The following is a 26,799-nucleotide window of genomic DNA, read 5'->3' on the forward strand; positions in this document are numbered from 1 at the left end:
ATCTTAAGTAAACTGTATTTTAGAACAGAATTGAATCAAAAGATGTCATCATCTAGGACACAAACATGTTTCTTATTTCAAGACACACTTCACTTTTGAGAATCCTAACAATTGGCCCAGATGGTAAAAGAATAGCCTGCAATGCAGGAGACCCAGATTTGATCCCTGGGTCACAAAGATCCCCTGAAAAGGGAGTGGCTACCCACACCAGTATTCTTGCCCAGAGTATTCTATGAACAGAAGGGCCTGGGAGGCTATATTCCATGATGTCTCATAGAGTCAGACATGACTGAGTGACTAACACACAACAACAAAACAGTAATTGGTTAAGTCTTCATACATTACTAAAAGTGATGAAGTTATGATTGGATAAATTCCAAGGGATTATTAGAATGGAAAGATTATCCCTCTAATTCTAAAACTTTCAGTTCATTCACTCGGTCATGTCCGACTCTGCGACCCCATGAATCGCAGCACGTCAGGCCTCCCTGTCCATCACTAACTCCTGGAGTTCACTCAAACTCATGTCCATCGAGGCTCAATAATACTTAAATCAAGAATTTTCATTCCCTGAAGTATGATTACTTGCAAATGGTATTTTTATTCTTTATTTTTCTGGGAAGTTTATAGCTTTCACAGCTATGGCTTGTTTTTTTTTTTTTTTATTAATTTATTTATTTTTCCTAATTTTATTTTATTTTTAAACTTTACATAATTGTATTAGTTTTGCCAAATATCAAAATGAATCCGCCACAGGTATACATGTGTTCCCCATCCCGAACCCTCCTCCCTCCTCCCTCCCCATACCATCCCCCTGGGCCATCCCAGTGCACCAGCCCCAAGCATCCAGCATCGTGCATCGAACCTGGACTGGCTAATCGTTTCCCACACGATATTTTACATGTTTCATTGCCATTCTCCCAAATCTTCCCACCCTCTCCCTCTCCCACAGAGTCCATAAGACTGTTCTATACATCAGTGTCTCTTTTGCTGTCTCGTACACCGGGTTATTGTTACCATCTTTCTAAATTCCATATATATGCGTTAGTATACTGTATTTATGTTTTTCCTTCTGGCTTACTTCACTCTGTATAATAGGCTCCAGTTTCATCCACCTCATTAGAACTGATTCAAATGTATTCTTTTTAATGGCTGAGTAATACTCCATTGTATATATGTACCACAGCTTTCTTATCCATTCATCTGCTGATGGACATCTAGGTTGCTTCCATGTCTTGGCTATTATAAACAGTGCTGCGATGAACATTGGGGTACACGTGTCTCTTTCCCTTCTGGTTTCCTCAGTGTGTATGCCCAGCAGTGGGATTGCTGGATCATAAGGCAGTTCTATTTCCAGTTTTTTAAGGAATCTCCACACTGTTCTCAAGTGGTGCTGGGAAATCTGGTAAACCACTTGTAAAAGAATGAAACTGGACCACTTTCTAACACCATACACAAAAATAAACTCAAAATGGATTAAAGATCTAAACGTAAGACCAGAAACTATAAAACTCCTAGAGGAGAACATAGGCAAAACACTCTCTGACATACATCACAGCAGGATCCTCTATGACCCACCTCCCAGAATATTGGAAATAAAATCAAAAATAAACAAATGGGACTTAATCAACCTTAAAAGCTTCTGCACATCAAAGGAAACTATTAGCAAGGTGAAAAGACAGCCTTCAGAATGGGAGAAAATAATAGCAAATGAAGCAACCGACAAACAACTAATCTCAAAAATATACAAGCAACTCCTACAGCTCAACTCCAGAAAAATAAACGACCCAATCAAAAAATGGGCCAAAGAACTAAATAGACATTTCTCCAAAGAAGACATACAGATGGCTAACAAACACATGAAAAGATGCTCAACATCACTCATTATCAGAGAAATGCAAATCAAAACCACAATGAGGTACCACTTCACACCAGTCAGAATGGCTGCGATCCAAAAGTCTACAAATAATAAATGCTGGAGAGGGTGTGGAGAAAAGGGAACCCTCTTACACTGTTGGTGGGAATGCAAACTAGTACAGCCACTATGGAGAACAGTGTGGAGATTCCTTATGGCTTGTCTTAAACACATTTTTCTATCAGTAATATGGAGAGATGAAAATGGCTTGTTGCTGCTGCCAAGTCGCTTCAGTCGTGTCCGACTCTGTGAGACCCCATGGACTGCAGCCTACCAGGCTTCTCTGTCCATGGGATTCTCCAGGCAAGAACACTGGAGTGGGTTGCCATCTATTATTATGTAAAAATTATCTCAAATTTTAGCAAATTGAAACAATAATCATTCATTTTCTCACAGAGACTGTGGGTCTGGAATCTAGCTATAGTTCAGGTGGGTAGTTCTGGCTTAAGCTCTCTCATAAGATTAGATGTCAGTCAAGCTGTTGATTGCAGCTGCATTCACCTTTGAAGGATTGACCGATGAAGTTCCACTTCAAACTACACTCATGTAGTTGTTAATAGAACTCAGTTTCTTTTTGGTTGTTGACCAGGCCAGAGATTTCAGTTTGTCATATGTGGACTCCTCCATAACCTGAACAAAATCTCTTTTCAACTTTTTCAACAACTGTCTTCCTCCAAGGAAGCAACTGACATTGTATGAACAGTTTAAAGAACACATAAGTAGAGTCAAAGTACATATGACAAGATAACAGAAACTTATAAGAAGCAATTCTTAGAGTGCAGGAAACAAATGAAAAGGACAAATAAAACCATTAAAGAATTGAAAGCATCATTATTGGTAATATAGAAGCAACTGAAAAGATAGGAGCATAGCAAACAAATTTGGAAAGTCAAAGAAATAGGAAAATGATAAAAATACAAACTTGTTACAGGGGGTTTCTGCAGTGGTCCAGTGGTTAAGAATTTGCCTTCCAGTGCAGGGGGCATGAGATTGATTCCTGGTTAGGGAGTTGAGATCCCACATGCCTCGTGGCAAAAATACCAAAACATAAAAAAACAATGGCAGCAATATTGCAACAAATTCGATAAAGTCTTTAAAAATGACCTACATCAAAAATTTTAAACATACTTTATAAAAAAACTTCTTACAGAGATGATGAAGCAGACATTTAAAAATAAGCCAATGTATTCCTAAATGGTATGAAGAGGATGAAACAAATGAAGAAATCTTCCAGAAAAATGAAGTCTTAGGAGGGAAGAAAAGATGGTGGAGTAAGAATACATGTAGCTCAACTTCTCCAATAGATACACATAAAGGAATAGATCTATATGTGGAACAATCTTCACTGAAAATGAACTGGAAACTGACAAGACTCCTGTACAAGTAAGAATTTAAGAAGATACACATGCAATTGAGTAGGAAGGGAAGAAAAGCAATTGAGTCAAAACCTGTGCCCACAGGAAAGGAACTCAGAGAACAAAGAAGATTTTAGGAGTAGATACCTGCCCTGGGGAGTGAGTGACTGAAGCCACAGACAGGGTGTCCCATTGTTGGAGTTCCACACAGAGTAGACAAGCCTCCTTGGCTGGATGGAATATGTTTGGATCAGATAGAAGGTCTGGAAAAGCTTGCAGTACACTTATAAGGGGTCTGCTCCTGCTGCTGCTGCTGCTGCTGCTGCTAAGACACTGCAGTCATGTCCGACTCTGTGGGACCCTATAGACGGCAGCCCACCAGGCTCCCCCGTCCCTGGGATTCTCCAGGCAAGAACACTGGAGTGGGTTGCCATTTCCTTCTCCAATGCATGAAAGTGAAAAGTGAAAACAAAGTCGCTCAGTCGTGTCTGACTCCTAGCAATCCCATGGACTGCAGCCTACCAGGCTCCTCTGTCCATGGGATTTTCCAGGCAAAGGTACTGGAGTGGGGTGCCATTGCCTTCTCCGTTATGAGGGGTATATACATGCTAAATAGCCCCAAGGCAGAGGGCAGAGAGAGATCTGCTGTTGTGGCTGCAGGTTTCCCACAGCCAGCCACTGTATGGTACATGCCACAGTCCAAGTCAAGTAAATGCTCTGACCTCACTCTCTCCATGGCACAGCACAGCTCTGGATCTGGAGCAGGCCAGCCTGGAGGAAGGGCACCACGAGGGGATGCAGAAGCTACCTAGTCCTGGGGCATAGCCCAGGGAGGGTGGTCCAAACCTAGAAGGCATTCCTCAAGCCATGTCCCCAAAGCTTCCTAGATCCTGACAGTGACTGCTCCACCAAAGCTAATCCCCCATCATGTGCTTAGAGTCCATGTGGGTCCTGCCACTCCTGTGAAATGACTCCACAACAGTGAGACGGTAATGAAGGCAGCAGAGGAGGGGACAGTGATCAGCTGTGAGAAACAAATGGAGCTCACACCCAAGGCTGCCCCTGATCAGAGCCGCAACCGACTACACAGGCAGCACTTGATGCTCTGCTTGCACTTGAGTCTCACTTGCTTCAGCTTCCCCCTTCTTCTGGGGCAAAGAACCTGGTTTGGGGAGAGAAAAAATATACACTTAAAGAGAATAGAGCCACTTTGAACCCAGTCCTCAGGGCTTTTGTTCCAGCAACTTGGGGTCATATCCTATGCTTGACACTGAGGTATGAGGAAATCCTACCTCATACTCAGTGCCAGCTTTAGCTCCTCCATATCCAGTCCCATTCCTACCAAGGTGATACCTACCAGCACACCCTGAGGAAAGATGTGACTGGCATCTACTTCACATCAGCACTCTTACCAAATGCATTAGATACACCCAGTTTGCATAGGGAGGTTCTCACATAAAAACATATCACTGTAAGATTGTGATAGGCAATTGTTTCATTTAAATTCATGGAGCCAGAGAATATTAAGTAAAATAAAAAGTCAGAGGAACTATTCTTAATGGAAAGAAAAAGAGAATACTCCTGAAAAACAAATAAACAGAAATAAGTTATCAATAAGATTGATAAGATAAATAAAGATAAATAAGAATTCAAAATATTGTTACTAAAAATGTTAACTGAATTAGAAAATGGCAACCTACTCCAGTACTCTTGCCTAGAAAATTCCATGGATGGAGGAGCCTGGTGGGCTACAGTCCATGGGGTCACAAAGAGTCGGACATGCCTGAGCGACTTCATGACCATGATTGAACATTTTAATAAGGAACTAGAAAATAAAAAAAGACCCAATCAAAAATAAATAATTCAATAGACAAATCACAAAAAATACTAAAAGGGATGAGTTGCAGACTAAGTGACAGAGAAGAATAAGTCATCTGGAAGATAAAATAATAAAATCATCCAAATAGAACATAAAAAATAAAAATAAATTTTATAAAGTAATAGGAACTGAAGAGATTTCTGATCCAAGTAAACAACATAAGAAATGAAAGAGGGGTGATAATAACAACTGATATCACAGAGCTACAAAAGAAAAAAAAGTCACAAGAATATTGTGAATAGTTATATGTCAACCAACTGGACAACTTAGAGGAAATGAACAAATTTTTAGAAAGATACAAACCACCAAGATAGAATCAAGAAAAAACAGACTTCTTGAATAGACTGATCACTAGTACTGAAAATAAATTTGTGAATGTAATTAAAAAAAAAGACAGCAAACAAACCTACAGGATTGGATGGTTTTACATGGGAACTCTACTAAACATATACAGAACTAAACCTATCTTTCTCAATCTGTTTCCAAGATGGAAGAAAATGGAACACTCCAAATTTCATCCTATGAGGCTGCATCTATCATGATACCAAGACCAGACAATAATTACAAAAAAAAGAAAAATATAAGCCAATATCTTTGATGAATATACATATAAAAATGCCCAACAAAATATCAGCAAACTGAATCCAAAAATATACAAAAGGATCATAAGCTATGGATTAAGTCATATGTATTCCAGGGACACAAGGATGACTCAACATTTGCAAATCAAACATGATACAACACATTAACAAAATGAAGGATTAAAATTTAATAATTAGCTCAATAGAAGCAGAAAAAAATTAAAAATCTACAACCTCCATTCATGATTAAAACTGACATAAAACTGGATATACTGGGAACATATATCAACATAATAAAGGTCATTTATGACAAACCTACAGCTAACATTATATTTAATGGTTAAACATTGAAAGTTTTTGTCTAAATCAAGGATGCTCACTGTTGCCACTTCTATGTAACATAGTATTGGAAGCCCTAGCCACAGCAATGAGATAAGAAAAAGAAATAAAATGCATCCAAATATGGGGCGGGGAGAGGTAAAACAGTCATTATTTACAGATGATATAGTATTTCATACAGAAAACCCTACAGTCTCCACCAAAAAAACCTACAACTAATAAATGAATTTAGTAAAGTTGCAGGATACAAGATTAAAATACATAAATCTTGCTTTTCTGTATGTTAATAATGAACTATCAGAAATAAAAAGTAAAAATTATCCTGTTTAGAATCACATCAATAAATGAATACATAAAACATCTGGGAAAAAATGTAACCAAGGAGGTGAAAAATCTATTTTATGACAATTATAAAACATCAATAAAAGAAGTTGAATATTATACAAATGAATGGAAATATATCTCTACCTCTTTGATTAGAATAATTAATATTGTTAAAATAGCCATGCAGTTGAAAACATCTCCATATACAATGATAGCCCCAATGATAGCCCCAATAAGATACCAATGACATTTTTCATAGAGCTAGAAAAAATCTTAAAATTTACATGGAACTACAAAAGATTCTTATTTGACAAAACAATCTTGAGAAAAAAGCAAAAAGCTGGAAGTTTCATGACCCCATACTTCAGACTATATTACAATGCAAGAGTAGTCAAAAAAGCATGGTGCTGGCACATAAAACAGACACATAGATCAATGGAACAAAACAGAGAGCCCAGAAATAAACCCATGCACCTATAACCTATAATCTATGATGAAAGAGGCAAGAATATGCAATGCAGGAAAGATATTCTCTTAAATAAAAGGTGTTTGGAAAGTGACAGCTACATGTGAAACAATGAGACTAGAGCATTTCCTCACACCATATACAAAAAATAAACTCAAAATAGATTGAAGACCTAAATGCAGGACCTGAAACCTTAAAACTTCCAGGAGATAACACAGGCAGAACACTTGTTGACATAAATCTTAGTAATATATTTTGGATCTGTCTCCTAAGGCAAAACAAATAAAAGCAAAAAGAAACAAGTAAGACCTAATTTAAGAAACAAATGGAGCCTAATTTAACCTAAAAGATTTTGCACAATAAAGGAAATCTTTTGACAAAACAAAAAGACAACCTACTGAATAGGAGAAAATATATGCAAATAGCATAACCAGTAAGGGATTCATATCCAACATATGTAAGCAGTTCATACAAATCAGTATAAAAAAAAAGCCAATGTAATTAAAAGTGGGAAGAAGACCTGTATAGGCCTCTCCTTCAGTGTTGGCCCGCCCTCATGCCTTGAGGGTGTACTATCCTTTGTTTACCAAATAAAATTCTGAGTTGCAACCAAGGTGTAACACTGGTTTGCCTTTTCAACTCTTCCTTGTGGTGAGACTGGACTGAGGATACTACACCCTCTCCTGACATATCTGGTGCCATGACCCAGATGTAGCCTGACTGTAGCCACCTCAGCTGGGCCCAGTGAGCCGGAAGCCCATCAGAGCTGAAGCCCAATATGGTGAAAGTTCACTCAGTGAAAGCTGAGCGCAACAGAAACCCAGCGCGGCAGAAGTGAAGGGATTGATTGTGGTGGAACCTGGCACAGCAAAAACTAAGGTGGCAGAAAGCTCACGTAGCACAGTCTCAGATTCCAGAAGACCTCTGGTTAAGGTAGGAGGTCCTCGCCTCTGGCTGGAAGGCACATATGGCTAACAAAATCTTAATTCCTTTACAATCTCTCCTTTGTGTCTGCTCATACCCGCTGTGAACAGGCAAGTGGCTGTGGATGTAATTGAGGGATTCTGTCAGGAGCTACTCCCTGGCATGTCCTGAAGGTTCCACCATCCATTGTACCCAGAAGCCATTGCCCAGTGGATGAGGGTTCTTTTGTCTTTAGTCCCCCTTGTGCCGAAGATCAGGGGAATGAAAGCTGTGTGGGCACATGACAAGCGTTTAGCCACTTTCCTGGAAGGTTATTCCTCAGGAATAATAAGGGGATGATAATAGTAAGGGGATTCCTCAGCACATTTTTCTCACTGCCTTCTCCTCTTGTCCTCCAGCTCTTCCCTTCATCTATGCCACTCTCTGCAAAGTATTGGGAGGGTTATTAGCTTTTCTATTTCCAGAAGTTGTGCTCTTTGCATGAGCCTTGTTTGGGCCCACAGTGTTGCCTCTGCAACTTTCTGGTGGGACAATCAGAAAATGGCTGGCCTTTGGGAGGGAAAAACTATTTAGTACCCTCAAGAGATTCAGGTCTTCATCTCCCATGTTTCCTAAGACATGTGCAACAACAGCACTTCTTAATGCACCTGCTAGGGTGGGCAGCAGACACACAATGCCTGCTAAAAGTCCTCCTGTTGGTGAAATCCCTTTGAGGGCAATTGGACTTCCAGGGACAATGTTTGCCACTTTGGGAGTTAGCCTGCGGGCCATTTGGGCCCAAACTCTTACTACTCTTCTCCTAAAGCTGTGAATATACCTCCGGATCAAATCTCCATTCCACTGTATTGAACATCTACCCACTCCTTTATCATTAATTCTGTTATTACCTAGAGTGGTTCAACCTGCCTCAAGCCACCCAGGGACCCAATTCCCAGGAGGCTGCCCAGTCTCGACTTGCCTGAAGATTCAATCTCCAGGAGGTTGACCTGCCTCCAAATCCCTGGGTATCTACGCCCTGACCCAGAGATGCCCAGCTCTCAGATTGCAACAGTACTGGCTAGGATAAGCTTCAGAAGACTCACCTAAGGAAGTCCACCCATGGAAACAGAAGGAAGCCTATTAGTTATGGTGCTGTGGTGCTGTGCCTGGGTCTCAGCAATAACTCAGGAACGCAATGAGAATCTCACTGCCTTTATGGAAAGGCTAAAAGAGGCCCTACTAAAGTTTTCCAATCTAGATTTAGACTCTTACAATGGACAGGTGATTTTAAAGGTCAAATTCCTGTCCCAATTTGCATCATACATAAGGATGAAGTTACAACAGCTATAGCAACAGGACTCTGCTTCCTCTTTAGATGAAATGGTCCAGACAGCCACCAATACCTTTGATACCAGATAACAGGAGAGAAAGGCCAAGCCCCAGGAAAGGGAGAAAAGGAAAGAGTCAAGGCATGCCCAGATGCTGGCCACCCTCTAGGGGAGCCCTGCGGCAAACTTCAAGGACAAGGCATGAGACAAATGGCTAATCTGTAGATAGGTGGGACATTGGGCCAGAAAGTGTCCATACCATGGCAAGCCTCCTAAAACAGCTTGCTACATATGCCATCAACTGGGATATTGGGTGGCACTCTGCCCTCGGGACTCAAGAGTCTCAAGGCCAAGTGCCAAACCTTCCTTCACAATGGTTTAACAGGGCTGAAGTGGCCCACTCCAGCCAGTCCACTTGTAACAATTAACCATCATGGGGCTGGAGCCAAAGGTGCATCTGGATGTGGCAGGTAGGTCCAAAAATTTCTTGGTTAACTCTGGGGCTACCTACTCTCTCCTGACCTCCTACTCTGGAGTCATCTCCCCCCAACATGTACAATTTTGGGTGCTACAGGAAAACAATTACAAAAAGATTCACCCAATCACTTCTTTGTTGCTGGGATGTACAGATATTTTCCCATCAGTTTCTGATGATCCCTGAGTGTCCAAATCCTTTATTGAGAAGAGATATACTCACCAATCCCATTGACGTGGGGACCTCAAAAGGAGGCAGCTGCTGCTGCTAAGTCACTTCAGTCATGTCCGACTCTGTGCGACCCCATAGACAGCAGCCCACCAGGCCCCCCCGTCCCTGGGATTCTCCAGACAAAAACACTGGAGTGGGTTGCCATTTCCTTCTCCAGTGCATGAAAGTGAAAAGTGAAAGGGAAGTCACTCATTTGTGTCCGACTCCTAGCGACCCCATGGACTGCAGCCTACCAGGCTTCTCCGCCCTGGGATTTTCCAGGCAAGAGTACTGGAGTGGGGTGTCATTACCTTCTCCTCAAAAGGAGGCAGAGGCAACACTAAAACAAGCCTTAACCCAAGCACCCACCTTGAGGTTGCAGACCCAGAAAAAGCATTCCGAGTATACATCCATGAAAAAGAAGGAATAGCCTTGAGAGTGTTAACGCAAAGGTTGGGACCTGAGCCCCAGTCAGTAACTCACTTATTGAAGAGGCTCAACCCAACCTCCTGAGGCTGGCCTCCCTGCTTTTGAAAGCTTGCAGCCCTAATAGAAGATGCTTTAAAACTCTCTTGCTATATTTATTTATTTATTACCAGCCACCAAGTGAAAAAACTCCTAAGTGGGAGTGGCCATTTATGGATGTCCAATCAAATAATCCTCATGCATTACCAGATAATGCTGATGGAAAATCCAGGACTATTTCCTTTTTTGAGGTTCTTAACCCAGCTACCCTCATGCCTACCCCTGAGAACTCTCTCCCCTTTCACTCTTGCCTAGAAACTTTGGACCATTGGACAAAACCCTGAGAGGGATTGTCAGAAGACCCTCTGAACAATCCTGAGGAAATCGGGTACACCAATTGAAACAACTTTGTCTTAGAAAAAGGAGGCAGGATTTGAAGTAGTCTCCGATTTTGAGACCACAGAGACTAAACCTTTAGCTCCAAGTACTTCAGTCCAATTGGCTGAGCTCATAGCTCTGACTCAAGCTTTAGAGCTGGGAAAAGGAAAAAGAGTAGCCATTTACACTGACTCCAAGTGTGCCTTTCAGGTGCTACATGCATATGCTGCTATTTGGAAATAAAGAGGCCACTTGACCATGAGGGTCCCCAATAAAGTATGGTGATCAAATCTTTAGGTTTTTGGAGGCAGTCCACCTGCCTGCTGAGGTTGCAGTCTCCCACTGTAGAGGAGACTGGAAAATGGAGTACAGAAGTGGCTCAAGGGAACCAGGCAGTGGCAGCTAAGAGAACAGCATTACAAAACAGTGACCTAATAGGGGTTTCCACCTTAGTGCTGCAGACTAATTTGCCAGGAACTCCTTCATATACTGAAGGGCAGAGTCTTAAAGCTAAGAGTGAGGGCTTTCAACAAGATCATGTGAGGTGTTTCCAAAAAGAGGGGCTCCTCTTTCTGCTGAGGAACCTCCAATGAGAGTTGGTTAACTCCTCATAGGCCACCACTCATCTAGGGGACAAGGCCCTCCAAACATTACTAGAAAGGTTCTTCAGACGAGCAGGCATCTGAAGGACTATAAGTCAAGTGGTCTCCCTGTGTCTCAATTGCCAATTAAATAACCCCCAAATAACTCAAAGACAACAGCTAGCCCAGCCGATCCAATGGCATGGGACCTACCCAGGAAAGGACTGGAAGATGGACTTTACCCAGATGCCAGTTTCTCAAGGATATCAATACATAATAGTCATGATAGATACCTTTACAGGATGGATTGAAGGCTTTCCCACTGAGACTGAGAAGCCTGAGGAGGTGGTGAAAAAGCAGCTCCATGAAATCATTCCAAGATTTGGCCTGCCTAGGTCACTACAAAAAGACAATAGAACATCATTTACTTTTAAAACCACTCAAGGGCTCTCTAAGGCATTGTGAAGTGAAGTTGCTCAGTCGCGTGTGACTCTGCAATTCCATGGACGGTAGCTTAGCAGGCTCCTCTGTCCATGGAATTTTCCACTGGAGTGGCTTGTTGTTTCCTTCTCCAGGGGATCTTCCCAACCTGGGATTCAAACACAGGGATCCCACATGGCAGGCAGACGCTCTACCCTCAAACCCCCGGGGAAGCCCCTCTAAGGCATTGGGCATTACCTTTTACCTCCATTGTGCCCGGAGGTCTCAGTCTTCAGGAAAAGTAGAGAGAGCCAACCAATTCTTAAAATAAGTGATAAAAAAGATAATTCAGGAGACCTTTCTCAGATTAAAGGAGGCTTTACCAATAGCTCCCCTCTGCACCCATGTTGCCCCTAAGGAACAGGTTGATCTTAGCCCTTCTGAGACACTATATGGGAGACCTTTTTTTTTTTATGTCAATGACCTCTTCCTGGATCCAGAGACTCAGACCCTCTGGTCTTATGCCATGGTCTTACACCATGGTTATTGGGCAATTCCAAGAAGAAATATGTTTATGAGATGTCAACCAGGACCCAAAAGATTCTGAAGGGCCATGACTATATGCCCCAGGGATTCAAGTCTTAATTAAGGTTTGGAAAGATGGGTCCACAAAGGCTGAACTCCAGTTCATATGGAAGAAAACAGAAGAGGACACTCAATACACCTGTGACCTCCTGGGAGCTCTCCAATACCTATTCAGAACCATCAATAAGCACCGTTCTAATGAATACCCCCAAAATTAAGTTTTTGGGGATAAGCTTTCTTGGGATAACTCTTGAGTTAATTCTGGGCTATGTTCTTTCTCTCTTGGTTTGCCTTAGCCAAGGAAACTCACTCACCCTTAGACAGACAGGTCTATAAGGACTCTGAGGCTTGAGACTAGCAAGAGACCAAGGCCCCATGCCCTTCAATGTCTCAGCTCAGCAGGAAGTAGGCAGAGAGACCTCAATGCCCCTATTCCTATTGAATTGGGCCTCCCATCTCTTAAGGGGAGAATGTTAGGTAATTATAATAGAAAAAGGAGTCCAAACTGGTGGCAGCTAAAAGACAAAGAAAGGGGGAAAGCCCATGAAAAGGGGACAAAGGGAAAATCCTCTGACCTGGAGTGGGAACCTCAGGTGAAGAAAACACACCCCCTTCCTGACTGATGATGTGTGCTAGCCCTAATCTGCATAGGGCAGGCTCAGGGGGAGGAGACAAAAAGTGTAAAAGGAGGGAGTCAAGACAGGTTGAAGCCTCTCCTTCAGGGTCAGCCGGCCAAAATGCCTTGTGGGTGTACTATCCTTCGTTTACCAAGTGAAATTCTGGGCTATAAAAAGGAGACCCGAATAGACATTTTTTCCAAAGAAGACATTCAGATGGCTAACAGGCACATGGAAAAAAAAAATCTCTAAATTGTTAATTATATTAGAGAAGTTCAAATCAAAGCCATGGAACTACCATCTCACACCTGTCAGAATGACTATCATCCAAAAATCTACAAGCAACAAACGCTGGATAGGATGTGGAGAAAAGCCCACCAGATTCCGCTGTCCACTCCTGCATTGCAGGAGGATTCTTTACCACTGAGTCACCAGGGAAGCCCTCAAAATAGTTTGTCTGAGTTTACTTTTAATTATACCTTGTTGGTATGGAACTTTAAAAGCTAATTCCTTCAGAAATAGAAGCATCTTTTATCACCCTTTTGCAAGGGACAGGGAAACTCACCATAGATACAGGCTTTTCCACCCTTTACGATGAACTTTATTTCTAAGAGAAAAACAAGAGAAAGAGGAACAGCAGAAAGAGAGAGGGAGAGAGAGCGCTCACTGAGTCACTAAAATGCTTTCAGAAGTGACAATGAACAGATGTTTCTAACAGAGTATGGGCTCTCATAATAGAATATGTATTTTTCAGACTAGTCCTTTAACTTTTCAGTGTATAATTTAGCAAATCTTAGCGTTCTGCTTTTCCCCAGTCTGGAAAGTCTTTATTTCCCTTGTCTTGTTTTGACAGTTTTCAGAGTCTAAGATTTGGAATCAAAGAACATTAATTAAATCAACCATTCACAATGTGCTAATTTTGAAGAAGTCTTCTCTCAGAAGCTCAGTGTTTTCAACTTTGAATTACAAATAATTATGAAACTCAGCTCAGATAACTAAATAGAAATATACAAGAGTGCTTTGTGAATGCTGTTTAAATATAATAATAATAGCTTATAAATAATAGTAATAGTGGTAGTAACAATAGTGATAGTGATAATCAGGTTCTGTATTCCAACAACCCTGAATTTATGCCCCAAATTTATAATTTATTTGCTATACAAATTTGCTTAATTGATTTTAGCCTCAGTTTTGTCTTCTATAAAATGGGGAAATTAAATAGATAACTAATAAAAACATACTGTATAGCACACGAACTCTACTCAATACTCTTTAATGTCCTATATGGGAAAGAATCTAAAAAAGTGTGAATATATATAAAACTGATTAACTTTGCTCTAAACCTGAATTTAATGCATTGTTAATCATCTATACTTCAATAAAAGTTAATTAAAAATAAAGGATACTACTCTTACAAAGAAAAATGAAAAATTACTGCTCTATGAAAAAATAAAATGTGGAAATTAGTTCTAGTCACATTGTTATGAGTGTTACATGATATATTGCATATAAATTATTCAGTATAATGTCTGGCATGTAGTAATTATGACACAAGTAAGTTTTAGTTATTACTCTTATTAATTATAATTTGTTGAGTACTTGTAGCCATAAAATTAAAAGATGCTTACTCCTTGGAAGGAAAGTTATGACCAATCTAGATAGCATATTGAAAAGCAGAGACATTACTTTGCCAACAAAGGTCCATCTAGTCAAGGCTATGGTTTTTCCTGTGGTCATGTATGGATGTGAGAGTTGGACTATGAAGAAGGCTGAGCGCCGAAGAATTGATGCTTTTGAACTGTGGTGTTGGAGAAGACACTTGAGAGTCCCTTGGACTGCAAGGAGATCCAACCAGTCCATCCTAAAGGAGATCAGTCCTGAGTGTTCATTGGAAGAACTGATGCTGAAGCTGAAACTCCAATACTTTGGCCACCTCATGCGAAGAGTTGACTCATTGGAAAAGACCCTGATTCTGGGAGGGATTGGGGGCAGGAGGAGAAGGGGACAACAGAGGATAAGATGGCTGGATGGCATCACTGACTCGATGACATGAGTTTGGGTGAACTCCAGGAGTTGGTGATGGACAGGGAGGCCTGGCGTGCTGTGATTCATGGGGTCACAAAGAGTCGGACACGCCTGAGTGACTGAACTGAACTGAACTGTGACATACTAAGTATTTACAAATATTGATATATCTCCATAATAATATTGAAAGGAGATATTATTATCTACAATTAGTAAATGAAGCAGCAAAGTATAAAAGTAGTTGGCTCAAGATGGTTTTAAAATTTGAATTCAAGTGTCTGACTCTAAAGCTCAAGAATTTTAAAAAATGTATAAAAGTATAAAATATATTTATTAAAATTTATTCTTATATATCATAGATATTTATAATGTCAATTTACAAGATTATATTTTAATGTGTAAAGTCCAGAATAAAATATTCCTTTTCATGATTTGATTATGTAGTTTAATAATAATTGAGATTTTGAGGTTTCATGTGCTTTTCCAAATTTTAAGAAGATCATTATGATACAATAACATGCAACATGATATTTTGACAATAATTTCCTCTAGTTATTTATTTATCAAATGTCTTATTTGTTTTCCTTTTTTAAAGTAAAACAACAGTAGAATTTCATATAGAATAACACATTTTAGTTACTCTCATGTAATTTTTTTTTTAATACATTAGGGAAAAGAACCTCAGTTAGGTTTTCCAGGAGAACTCAAAGAAAATATTTGTTGGTATTGGCCATTGTAAGTATTCAATTTGTATCAGAAGGATGATTGGACTACCATGTTTATTTTTGTCCAAAAGTGAATGGCTGTAGAGTACTTTTCAAGAAAGCAAATTGATTTACTCTAAACTCATTATTCTAAATATGGAGGTGTACATCTTTTCAGTAATAATTTGCTAAGTCTTTATTTTTCGAGATTATTCATTCTTGAATTGTTTCCTGGTATTTTCTTGTGGTTATCCACAGAGAATGTAAATACCCCACCTGTTTAACACAGACATTGGAAAAATGTTCTTCCTAAAATCTTTGCTTTTCATATTTTCCAAGACAGTGGCTTTAAACAAGGGTTATTTTGACCCCATGAGACATCTAATGAGGTCTGCAGACATTTTTTATTCTTGCATTTTGGGGAGGTGTGCTGCTGGAATCTTGAGGGTAGAGGCCAGAAAATCCTCACAACAAAGAATATCCCCAAACGTCTTTTGTGCCAATGTTGAAAATATTAATCTAAGGTTATCATGTAATCACATTTATGATTAGTAAAAAAAGAAAAAGCTTTACTTTTTCCTGATTTCACATTTCAGAATGCTTTTGAGACTAGGTATGCATATAACTATGCATATAAAATAAAAATGAAAATCTTCCAGAAGACTATGTGAAATTTCCAAACACAGAAGAATTTATGATTGAAGAGGAACAGGAAATGGAGACAATTCTAATGGCAGGGAGTGCTTTGTCAGCTGGAGTTACTGGAGAAGATAAAGCTGAGACACTGAATCCCACTCCAGTGACAACCAAATCTCTGACCATAGACTGTCTTGAATTGGCATTGCCCCCTGAACTGGCTTTTCAGCTCAATGAATTATTTGGCCCTGTTGGTATTGACTCAGGGTCCCTAACAGTTGAGGATTGTGTGATTCATACAGATCTGAATCTGGCTAAAGTGATCATGAGAAATGGAAAGAATCTGTAATGGAGCAACAAAGACAAGAAGAGGTAGCTTATGTCAAGTTAACGCAAGATCCTTCCCTGGTTGGGCATGTTGGTCTTGATAATTCAGAACAAAAGTCATCTCAGAGAACAGGCGAAAAATTACTGAGGACTTTAGCAGCACCTGAAATGCTACCCTTACTGGATCATTGGAACACTCAAACTAAAAAAGTATCACTCAGAGAAATAATGTCAGAAGAAATTGCCTTACAGGAAAAGCATGATTTGAAAAGAGAGATGCTTATGTTTGAGAAAGATTGTGCCACTAAGCTAAAAGGAGAAGCAACTCTTTAAGATATTTGCAGCCATTAACCAAAATCTCCTGGTGGACATTTTCAAGGACCACAACTATTCATTAGAACACACAGTACAATTTCTAAATTGTGTTCTTCAAGGAGACCCTGTAAAAACAGTGGTAGCGCAAGAATCTGTGCACCAAAATGAGAATATCACTTCTCATACTGCACAGAAGTCTAAGGAGAAAAAGGCAAAGAAATGGAACGAGACTGAAGATATACCAAGTGAACCATCTTTCCAGCACTTTGAGTACCCAGAGAATGATGACTACAAGGCAGAGGCTTTCCTGCACCAACAGAAGAGGATGGAATGCTACAGCAAGGCAAAAGAAACTTATCAGATGGGGAAGAAAAACGTTGCCACATTTTATGCCCAGCAGGGTAGTCTCCATGAGGAAAAGTTGAAAGAAGCTAATCACCTTGCTGCCGTGGAGATATTTAAGAAAATCAATGCCTCCCTACTGCCGCAGAATGTTCTAGACCTCCATGGGCTGCACGTGGATGAGGCTATAGATTATTTGACGACAGTTTTACAGCAGAAAACTGAAGAATTTAAGCAGAATGGTGGTAAGCCCTATCTCTCTGTGATAACGGGGAGAGGAAACCACAGCCAGGGAGGAGTTGCTCGCATCAAACCAGCTGTCATTAAATACTTCACAAGCCATAACTTTAGATTCTCTGAAATTAAACCAGGGTGCTTGAAAGTCATACTAAAGTAAGATAAACATCCTTGACTAAAAAGTGTGAAGGTTTGTAACTTAAAATTAGCTTTATTTGCAGTGATTTAGTCAATTTTACATAAATGTATGTTTTAGTAGTGATGTCCAATTATAAACAGAAAAACATGATGTTTTTCAAAATTCAAGAGAAGTTTAATTTTTACTGAATCAAATGCCAAATATGTTATCTATTAAAGATATTAAAGATAATTTTTACTGATTACAAAATGTCTAAGAAAATTATCAGCTGTAGTTTTAAAGATTGAAATGCTCTGATACTTTCTCAGACAGAAAATGTTACCTTTATAGTAATTGTTGTTTGATGTTTCGTAAAGTCTTAAAGGCTTCTATGAGAGGTATTTAAAGTGCTTTGAGATCTAGTAGAAGGCAATGGCAACCCACTCCAGTACTCTTGCCTGGAAAATCCCATAGATGGAGGAACCTGGTGGGCTGCAGTCCATGGGGTCGCTAAGAGTCAGACACGACTGAGCGACTTCACTTTCACTTTTCACTTTCATGCATTGGAGAAGGAAATGGCAACCCACTCCAGTGTTCTTGCCTGGAGAATCCCAGGGACGGGGGAGCCTGGTGGGCTGCCATCTATGGGGTTGCACAGAGTCGGACATGACTGAAGTGACTTAGCAGCAGCAGCAGTGCTTGATTGAATAAGTGAAGAAAGGAATATGTGAAAAATGCATGAGGACCCACATTTTCATATCTATAGTACCCAAGTAGTAGCAGAGTATTAGTTCATGATTTTATCATATATTATTTTCAACATTCTAAGACTTCTACAATTTCAGTTTTTTAAAAACTAATATTTTTATTTACTATCTCCTTAGCTCTGCTTTTGGTGAATTTAAAGATATATTTTAAAATGTACAACACCTATGCTTGAGATGTGTGTCTTTACATTTCATGTATCATATTTTTTAAAAGCCGTCTTGGTCAAGTAGAGAAAAACATCTATTTAGGTCTCTGCAATTTACTAAAACAATATAATTTTCCAGCTATACCTTTCTTTGGTAATAAGCCTGTTCAGCGTGAGGAAAGAGCAAGAATTTTGAGTAGGGACATAATGGAGAAAAAAATGTTTTGCTATTTCAAGATATTTTAAAGTGTGTCTTTTTGGTCCTTACAGAAAGTGTGGATTACGGACCAGTGTTTATGCAAGAACCAGATGATATAATTTTCCCGACTGATTCTGATGAAAAGAAAGTAGCACTGAATTGTGAAGCTCGTGGCAACCCAATTCCCAATTACAGGTAGAAATTCACTATTAATCATTTTTCTTTTCTTAAAAATTCCTTTCAGTGAGATTCTGATACACCCAGGGAGTATTATGTCTTAAGTAATTTTTACATTTGTCTTCTGATTTTTCCCTAAGATGGCTTCGAAATGGAACAGAAATAGATTTGGAAAGTGATTATCGCTACAGTTTGATAGACGGGGCCTTTATTATAAGCAATCCAAGTGAAGCAAAGGATTCTGGTCATTATCAGTGTTTGGCAGCCAACACATTTGGAAGTATTCTTAGTAGAGAAGTCATTCTTCAGTTTGCCTGTGAGTAAAATATTGCTCTTTCCACTTATACATGTATAGTGTGTGTGTGTGTATATATAGCTTTGAAGTTTATTTAGGCAAGAGCTTATGATTTCAAATTTTAAAATAATAGTATAAATTAGTCATGCTTAGAACTATGCAAACAACGTGCTTCTTCCTGACATATTTTTAAATTCCCTGAAATATGTGCCCTCTTCACATAAATAGTAGTTTGGGAGGCTAAAAATTCAGTTCATAAAAGCAGATTAAGTTTTAGAATTCAAATATCTTTTGAAATCTAGTAAGAAATAGGTTTTTAATTAGTTCTATCTGCTTTTAAAATATTTACTTACTTGATATTATTCTTCTATTGCCTATTATAGTCACTATTGGCTATAGATTCTTCTGGACATAAGACAGCATATTCTAAAAATTCTCCTTCTAGTCAAAAAACCAAAGAAATAACTCTGAAGTGCTATTTCAGATTCTGACTATAACTTCCCTTCCAAGTGTCCCAGTTTCTTTTTTAATCAGAAAAAGGTACCTCATGTATTCATTCATATATCTATACTATATATATTTTCTAAAATATATCATATATCTAATTTACTAAATGTATAGATTTCTTGAAACTCTTGAAATTATTTTACATATTATGAGTCTTACACAAACTTGAGGATAGATTACTGGGTGAAAAAAACTTTTGTACCATTTTTTAGTGAGTAATCCTAACTGAATTTAAATTCTTGAGGATTATAATCACTGAGAAATAGACAGGAGGGCCAGGGATCTTTGTGTTAATAATTCAAATGTAACTATAATGGCTATGTAATTCATCACAAAATGATTTTTAAGTTAGAACTGCACCCTGAAGAATGAAATAATTGATTTTTCTCTTTGTAATCTTCTTCACATATTATGTCTAATTAACCCAGAACCCAGACACCCTGTTAAAGGAATGTGAAGGAGAAAAGGGAAGGAAAAAGTGATAATGGATCCAGTTTGGAGAAAATTGAGCTAGGTACTAGAAAAATCAAAACATTATCTTTTAAAGTAGAATTGGCTAAAGAGTTCAGACTGTATACACCAAATATACCAATATAGTAGACTAACTATACTCCTTTTGTTTTTTTAAATATTACACAGTGCATCACAGAAATCTAATATAAAATTTTATAAGATATTGGTATTAGTTTTCCTAAACTTCTTTTTAATTAATTAAATAGTATGATAGATCTTTGAGAGAAACAGATAACAACCACATTAATTCAAGAAAGAAAAGCCAAGGAAAGTGAATATCAGTTGCTCACTTTAAAATGAAAATTGATTATCACAGAAAATAATAGATTCAACAAGACAGGTGCAGCAAATCCAGGAAACATGTACTAATATCAGTGGCTTATAACTTTTTCTTTGGTTTATGTTATCTGACACAAGTATACCAATTCTCAGTCGCCTCTTTTTCTCCTAAATCAGCAGTGATGCAAAATATGCAATGTTTTCTACATTATTCAGAGCAGAAATCTATTTGCTGGAAGATTCTAGGTGTCTATTTGACTGTACTTTTCTAAGATATTAAAAAAACACCCAGCCACTTCTATCAAATACTCCACCCCATGTAGAGTGCATAAGTTAGCACCAGCATTTACAGTTTAAGACTACGCAAGGAAAGCTTTCTCTACCTTCTACCTGCCCACTTACCTATCTTACCTACTCAGCATCAAGCTGTCCTGAGCTTAATTTACAACAATACTTGCTTTATTTTTATTAATAACTTAAACATATGGGTAAAATATGCAATCATTAGTAGTGTCTTGTTACTCTGCTCTCACTATCCCTGTCCCACCTGACTTGCTGTTGTGTTTTGGAGGCTATACATATGCATGCTGCTGCTGTGACCCCATAGATGGCAGCCCACCAGGCTCTCCGGTCCCTGAGATTCTCCAGGCAAGAACACTGGAGTGGGTTGCCATTTCATTCTCCAAAAGAACCCATAATATGCCTGGTTGAAGCAGTCAGTCACTTACATATTGCTTCAAAATTGCTCCCCATCTTGATTCTGTTATGTCTCTGTTGATAGTATAAAAATCAAGTCTTTTTAGGCTGTGTTCTATCTTTTGGCCAGGATATCTTTGGGGGAAAATGCAAATACAGGTAATAGAGAAGATAGAACAAAGATTCAATTTGCTGTCTAGTATACATTGGTGTCCAGAGCAGACAATGGCAACCCACTCTGGTACTCTGGCCTGGAAATTCCCTTGGACAGAGGAGCTTGGTAGGCTGCAGTCCATGGGGTCGCTAAGAGTTGAATAAGACTGAGCGACTTCACTTTCGCTTTTCACTTTCCTGCATTGGAAAAGGAAATGGCAACCCACTCCAGTGTTCTTTCCTGGAGAATCCCAGGGACGGGGGAGCCTGGTGGGCTGCCATCTATGGGGTTGTACAGAGTCGGACACGACTGAAGCGACTTAGCAGCAGCAGCATACATTGGTGTCTAGTATACATGGGTGTCTAGTATACCTGGGTGTATATACAGAGTACTAGTATACTAGCTTAAAAGTCAATAGTCAAAAACCTAAGGTCATGGCATCCAGTCCCATCATTCATGGCAGATAGATGGGGAAACAATGGAAACAGTGAGAGACTTTATTTTGGGGGGTCCCAAATCACTGCACATGGTGAATGAGCCATGAAATAAAAGACACTTGCTCCTTGGAAGAAGAGCTATGACCAACCTCGACAGAGTATTAAAAAGCAGAGACATCACTTTGCTGACAAAGGTTCATCTAGTCAAAGCTATGGTTTTTCCAGTAGTCATGTATGGATGTGAGAAATGGACTATAAAAAAAGCTGAGCCCCGAAGAATTGATGCTTTTGAACAGAGGTGTTGGAGAAGACTCTTGAGAGTCCCTTGGACTGCAAGGAGATCCAACCAATCCATCCTAAAGGAAATCAGTCCTGAATATTCACTGGAAGGACTGAAACTGAAGCTGAAACTCCAGAACTTTGGCCACGTGAAGCAAAAAGCTGACTCATTTGAAAAGACCCTGATGCTGGGAAAGATTGAAGGCAGGAGGAGAAGGGAACAACAGAGGATGAGATGGTTGGATGGCATTACCAACTCAATGGACATGAGTTTGAATAAGTTCCAGGTGTTGGTGATGGACAGAGAAGCCGGGCGTACTGCAGTCCATGGGATCACAAAGAGTCAGACACGACTGAGCGACTGAACTGAATTGATACCTGGGTGTGAACATGGGTGTGATGGGATTCTAATAGTCCGAATAGTTTTATGATTAAGGTGAGGAAATGAGGTAGGATGTCACAGAGAATAAAATGGGACTGCTTAAAGAAGAGAGAGGATACAAATGTAAAGCAAAATTAAAAATTTAGTGTCAAATTCCCTTTGCATCAGGATTTTCTATGACCAGCCTCATAGATAGAGATGAGTTCACCTTCTGTTGTTGACAGAATGCTTAATGTCCTTTAGGGCTTAAGAACTTTAGTGACTAGAGGAACTCTGATTACTTTGTACACATTTTGGAGCTGATATTAATTCTTCATATCATCATCTACTATTTATTAAAAAATGAAATATGTATTATTATACAACTAATATTTAAAAACATATATTATGAAATTTAGATAATTATTAAAACCATTCAATTAAATTAAATATTTAAATCGAACACAAATCTGTTAGATGTTTTAAATGTCATTTAATACGACAAAATTACAAATTATCAAAATGATTACAAACATACAAACTCGGTTTACAAAGATTTAATTGTAGTTGGTATAAATTTAAGGTATAAAAGCCTTGATCTTTATACCTTAATTTAATTATGTACTACACAATTATTTTATCAACTATGGTTTTCTACTTGTGTAGTACAATTGTGATGTTCTAAAGTCACATAGAAAAGAGGATCATATTACCCAATCCAGGTTAGTTTCTGAGTTACCAACCAGTTGAATTTTGGTTGTTCCTTTCAAAGTGAGACTGTTGACTCTTGGACTCTTTTATAATTTAAACATTATTTTTGTTATATAAATAATAGTTTAAATACAGCTTTTGCATATGTTTTCACCTTTTGAAATATGATATATGTGACTAAAATAACAAACACCAAAAAAAAAAATATGTCATTTCATCATAGAAGACTGGAAGGCAAAAGTAGGAAGTCAAGATACTTGGAGTAACAGGAAACTTGGCCTTGGAGTACAAAATGAAGCAGGGCAAAGGCTAATGGAGTTTTGCCAATAAAATGCACTGGTCATAGCAAACATCCTCTACCAACAACACAAGACTCTACACATGGACATCACCAGGTTGTCATTACTGAAATCAGATTGATTATATTCTTTGCAGTTGAAGATGGATAAGCTCTATACATTCAGCAAAAAGAAGACCAGTAGCTGACTGTGGCTCAGATCATGAACTCCATATTGCAAAATTCAGACTTAAATTGAAGAAAATAGGAAAAACCACTAGACCATTCAGGTATGACCTAAATCAAATCCCTTACAATTATACAGTGGAAGTGACAGATATATTCAATGGTTTAAATCTGATGGACAGTGTGCCTGAAGAACTATGGATGGAGGTTCATGACATTGTACAGGAGGCAGTGATCAAAACCATCCCCAAGATAAAGAAATGAAAAGGCAAAATAGTTGTCTGAGGAGGACTTACAAATAGCTGAGAATAGAAGAGATGCAAAAGGCAAAGGGGAAAAGGAAAGATATACTCATTTGAATGCAGAGTTCTAAAGACTAGAAAGGGGAGATAAGAAAGCCTTCCTAAGTGAACAATGCAAAGAAATAGAGGGAAAACAATAGAATGGGAAAGACTAGAGATCTCTCCAAGAAAATTAGAGATACCAAGGGAACATTTCATGCAAAGATGGACACAATAAAGGATAGAAATGGTATGGACCTAACAGAAGCAGAAAATATTAAGAAGAGGTGGCAAGGATACACAGAAGAACTATACAGAAAACATCTTCATGACCCATATAACCATGATGATATGGTCACTCACCTAGAGCTAGACATCCTGGAGTATGAAGTCAAGTGGGCCTTAGGAAGTATTACTATGAACAGCTAGTGGAGGTGATGGAATTCCAGCTTAACTATTTCAAATCCTAAACGATGATGCTGTGAAAGTGCTGCATGCAATATGCGAGCAATTTTGGAAAAATCAGGTGTGGCCACAGGACTGGGAAAGGTCAGTTTTCATTCCAATCCCAAAGAAAGGCAATGCCAAAGAATGTTCAAAGTACTGTGCAATTGTACTCATCTCACAATCTAGCAAAGTAATGCTCAAAATCCTGCAAACTTGATTTCAACAGTATGTGAACTGAGAACTTCCAGATGTTCAAACTGGGTTTAGAAAAGGTAGAAGAACCAGAGATCAGATTGCCAACATCCGTTGGATCATTGGAAAAGCAAGAGAATTCCAGAAAAAAAAAATCTACTTCTGCTTTATTGACTATGCCAAAGTCTTTGTGTGGATCATAATACATTGTGAAAAATTCTTAAAGACATGGGAATATCAGACCACCTTACTTGCCTCTTGAGAAATCTGTATGCAGGTCAAGAAACAGCAATTAGAACTGGACATGGAACAGCAGAGTGGTAAAAATTGGGAAGGGAGTATGTCAAGGCTGTGTATTGTCACCCTGCTTTTTAAACTTCTATACAGAGTATATCATATGAAATGCCAGGCTAGATGAAGCACAAGCTGGAGTCAAGATAACCAGGAGAAATATCAATAGCCTCAGATATCCAGAAGACACCACCCTTATGGCAGAAAGTGAAGAAGAAATAAAGAGCCTCTTGATGAAAGTAAAAGAAGAGAATGCAAAGCTGGCTTAAAATTCAACATTCAAAAAGTGATGATCATGGCATCTAGTCCCATCACTTCATTCAAGTTTATGGGGAAACAATGGAAACAGTGACAGCCTTTATTTTGGGGGGGCCCAAAATTACTACAGATGGTGACTGCAGCCATGAAATTAAAGGATACTTGCTCCATGAAAGAAAAGCTATGACCAGGGAAGCATGGCTTGCTGCAGTCCATGGGGTCACCAAGAATTGGACACGACTGAATGACTGAACTGACTAAAATAATGTGATTGTAAGATTTAATTGGACAATGTTAAATAAATATTAAATGTGTCTCCCCTAATTATATTCATAGAAAAATGACCAAATCTATATTTTATAAATTGATATGTGTTCAAATATTCTAACTATTCATATGTTAAAATCCCATTAATAATATCCTATTAGAATTATCTTCCTTTTGCCTGAAAATTATGTACATTATATACATATATGAAAGTGAACTGAAAGTGAAGTTGCTCAATCGTGTCCGACTCTTTACAACCCCATGGACTGTAGCCTGTCAGGCTCCTCTGTCCATGGGTTTCTCCAGGCAAGAATACTGGAGTGGGTAGCCATTACCTTCTCCAGGGGATCTTCCCAACACAGGGATCGAACCCAGGTCTCCTGCACTGCAGGCAGACCCTTTACTGTCTGAGCCACCCAGGGGCTCCCTACTCACATACATCATATTAAATAACATGTACACATATACATCATATTAAATAAGATTTTGCAGAGTTAGCTTATTCATATACATATATCTGGCCACCCACTCCAGTACTCTTGCCTGGAAAATCCCATGGACAGAGGAGCTTGGTGGGCTGCAGTCCATGGGGTCGCAAAGAGTCGGACACGACTGAGCGACTTCACTTTCACTTTTCACTTGCATGCGTTGGAGAAGGAAATGGCAACCCACTCCAGTCTTCTTGCTAGAGAATCCCAGGGATGGGGAGCCTGGCGGGCTCCTGTCTATGGGGTCGCAGAGTCGGACACGACTGAAGTGACTTAGTAGCATACATTTATCAGTTGTCACATTTTGACTAATGGAAGTCCTTTAATATTAGCTTCTTTTCCTCTTATTAACCAGAAATATATTTTAAAATATTTTAGCTTTCCTCCAATAACATCTTGATCTTGTGACTATTCCCCAAGTATATATTCAACTACTTTACATTGACCGTAATGCATGTTATTTATATAGACTAAAATCTAGATGTTAGAGGTGAGTATCAAATTGATCCAAATAAGTTCTGATGCTGAGGAGGATGATATTATCGCTAAATCAGTTTAGTAAAGAAGACTTATAAAACCAAAATCTTTTTTAAGTTCTCAAGTTTGTATAAATAATTATATTTAATGGATGCTTATTTCTGTGGCAGACAATGTTCTAAATGTTTTAAAATATGTCAATTCATTTCATTCTAATAACCAACATATGTTTCATTACAGTGTTAAATATAAATGCATTTTACAGCTGCAACCTCTTATTTAACTCTGATAATTCTGTCTTTTCCTAATATAAATATATATTGTATTTGCTTTATGACATACTAATTTTGATTTGAAATTCACCTCTCAAAGTATAATTATATTATAATCTCTCAAAAATCTTTACATGTTTCCTTCATCAAAATAATTTCATAATCAATATACCAATACCAATGTGTTTAACAAAAATAAATATCAAGATAGAAATAAGAATATAATCATCCTGCATTTATTCTCATTGTTTAAATTAGATAATGTCTCTTGTTTGATTTTCCTTACGGAAATTCGAGAATTTAGGGAAAATTTGGTC

General features: G+C 38.7%; 1 protein-coding gene across 1 annotated transcript in view; it reads left to right on the forward strand.

Moving 5' to 3' along the window:
* CNTN5 (contactin 5) overlaps window positions 1–26,799 on the forward strand; it is a 663,141-nt gene that overhangs the window by 19,076 nt on the left and 617,266 nt on the right. The window contains exons 2-3 of the mRNA XM_070383116.1: window positions 18,709–18,832; window positions 18,955–19,130. Coding sequence (XP_070239217.1) covers window positions 18,709–18,832; window positions 18,955–19,130 — 300 coding nt within the window. The remainder of the gene's footprint in view (window positions 1–18,708; window positions 18,833–18,954; window positions 19,131–26,799) is intronic.

The sequence above is a fragment of the Bos mutus genome, chromosome 15 (assembly GCF_027580195.1).
Source record: "Bos mutus isolate GX-2022 chromosome 15, NWIPB_WYAK_1.1, whole genome shotgun sequence".
NCBI classification, from domain to species: Eukaryota; Metazoa; Chordata; class Mammalia; order Artiodactyla; family Bovidae; genus Bos; species Bos mutus.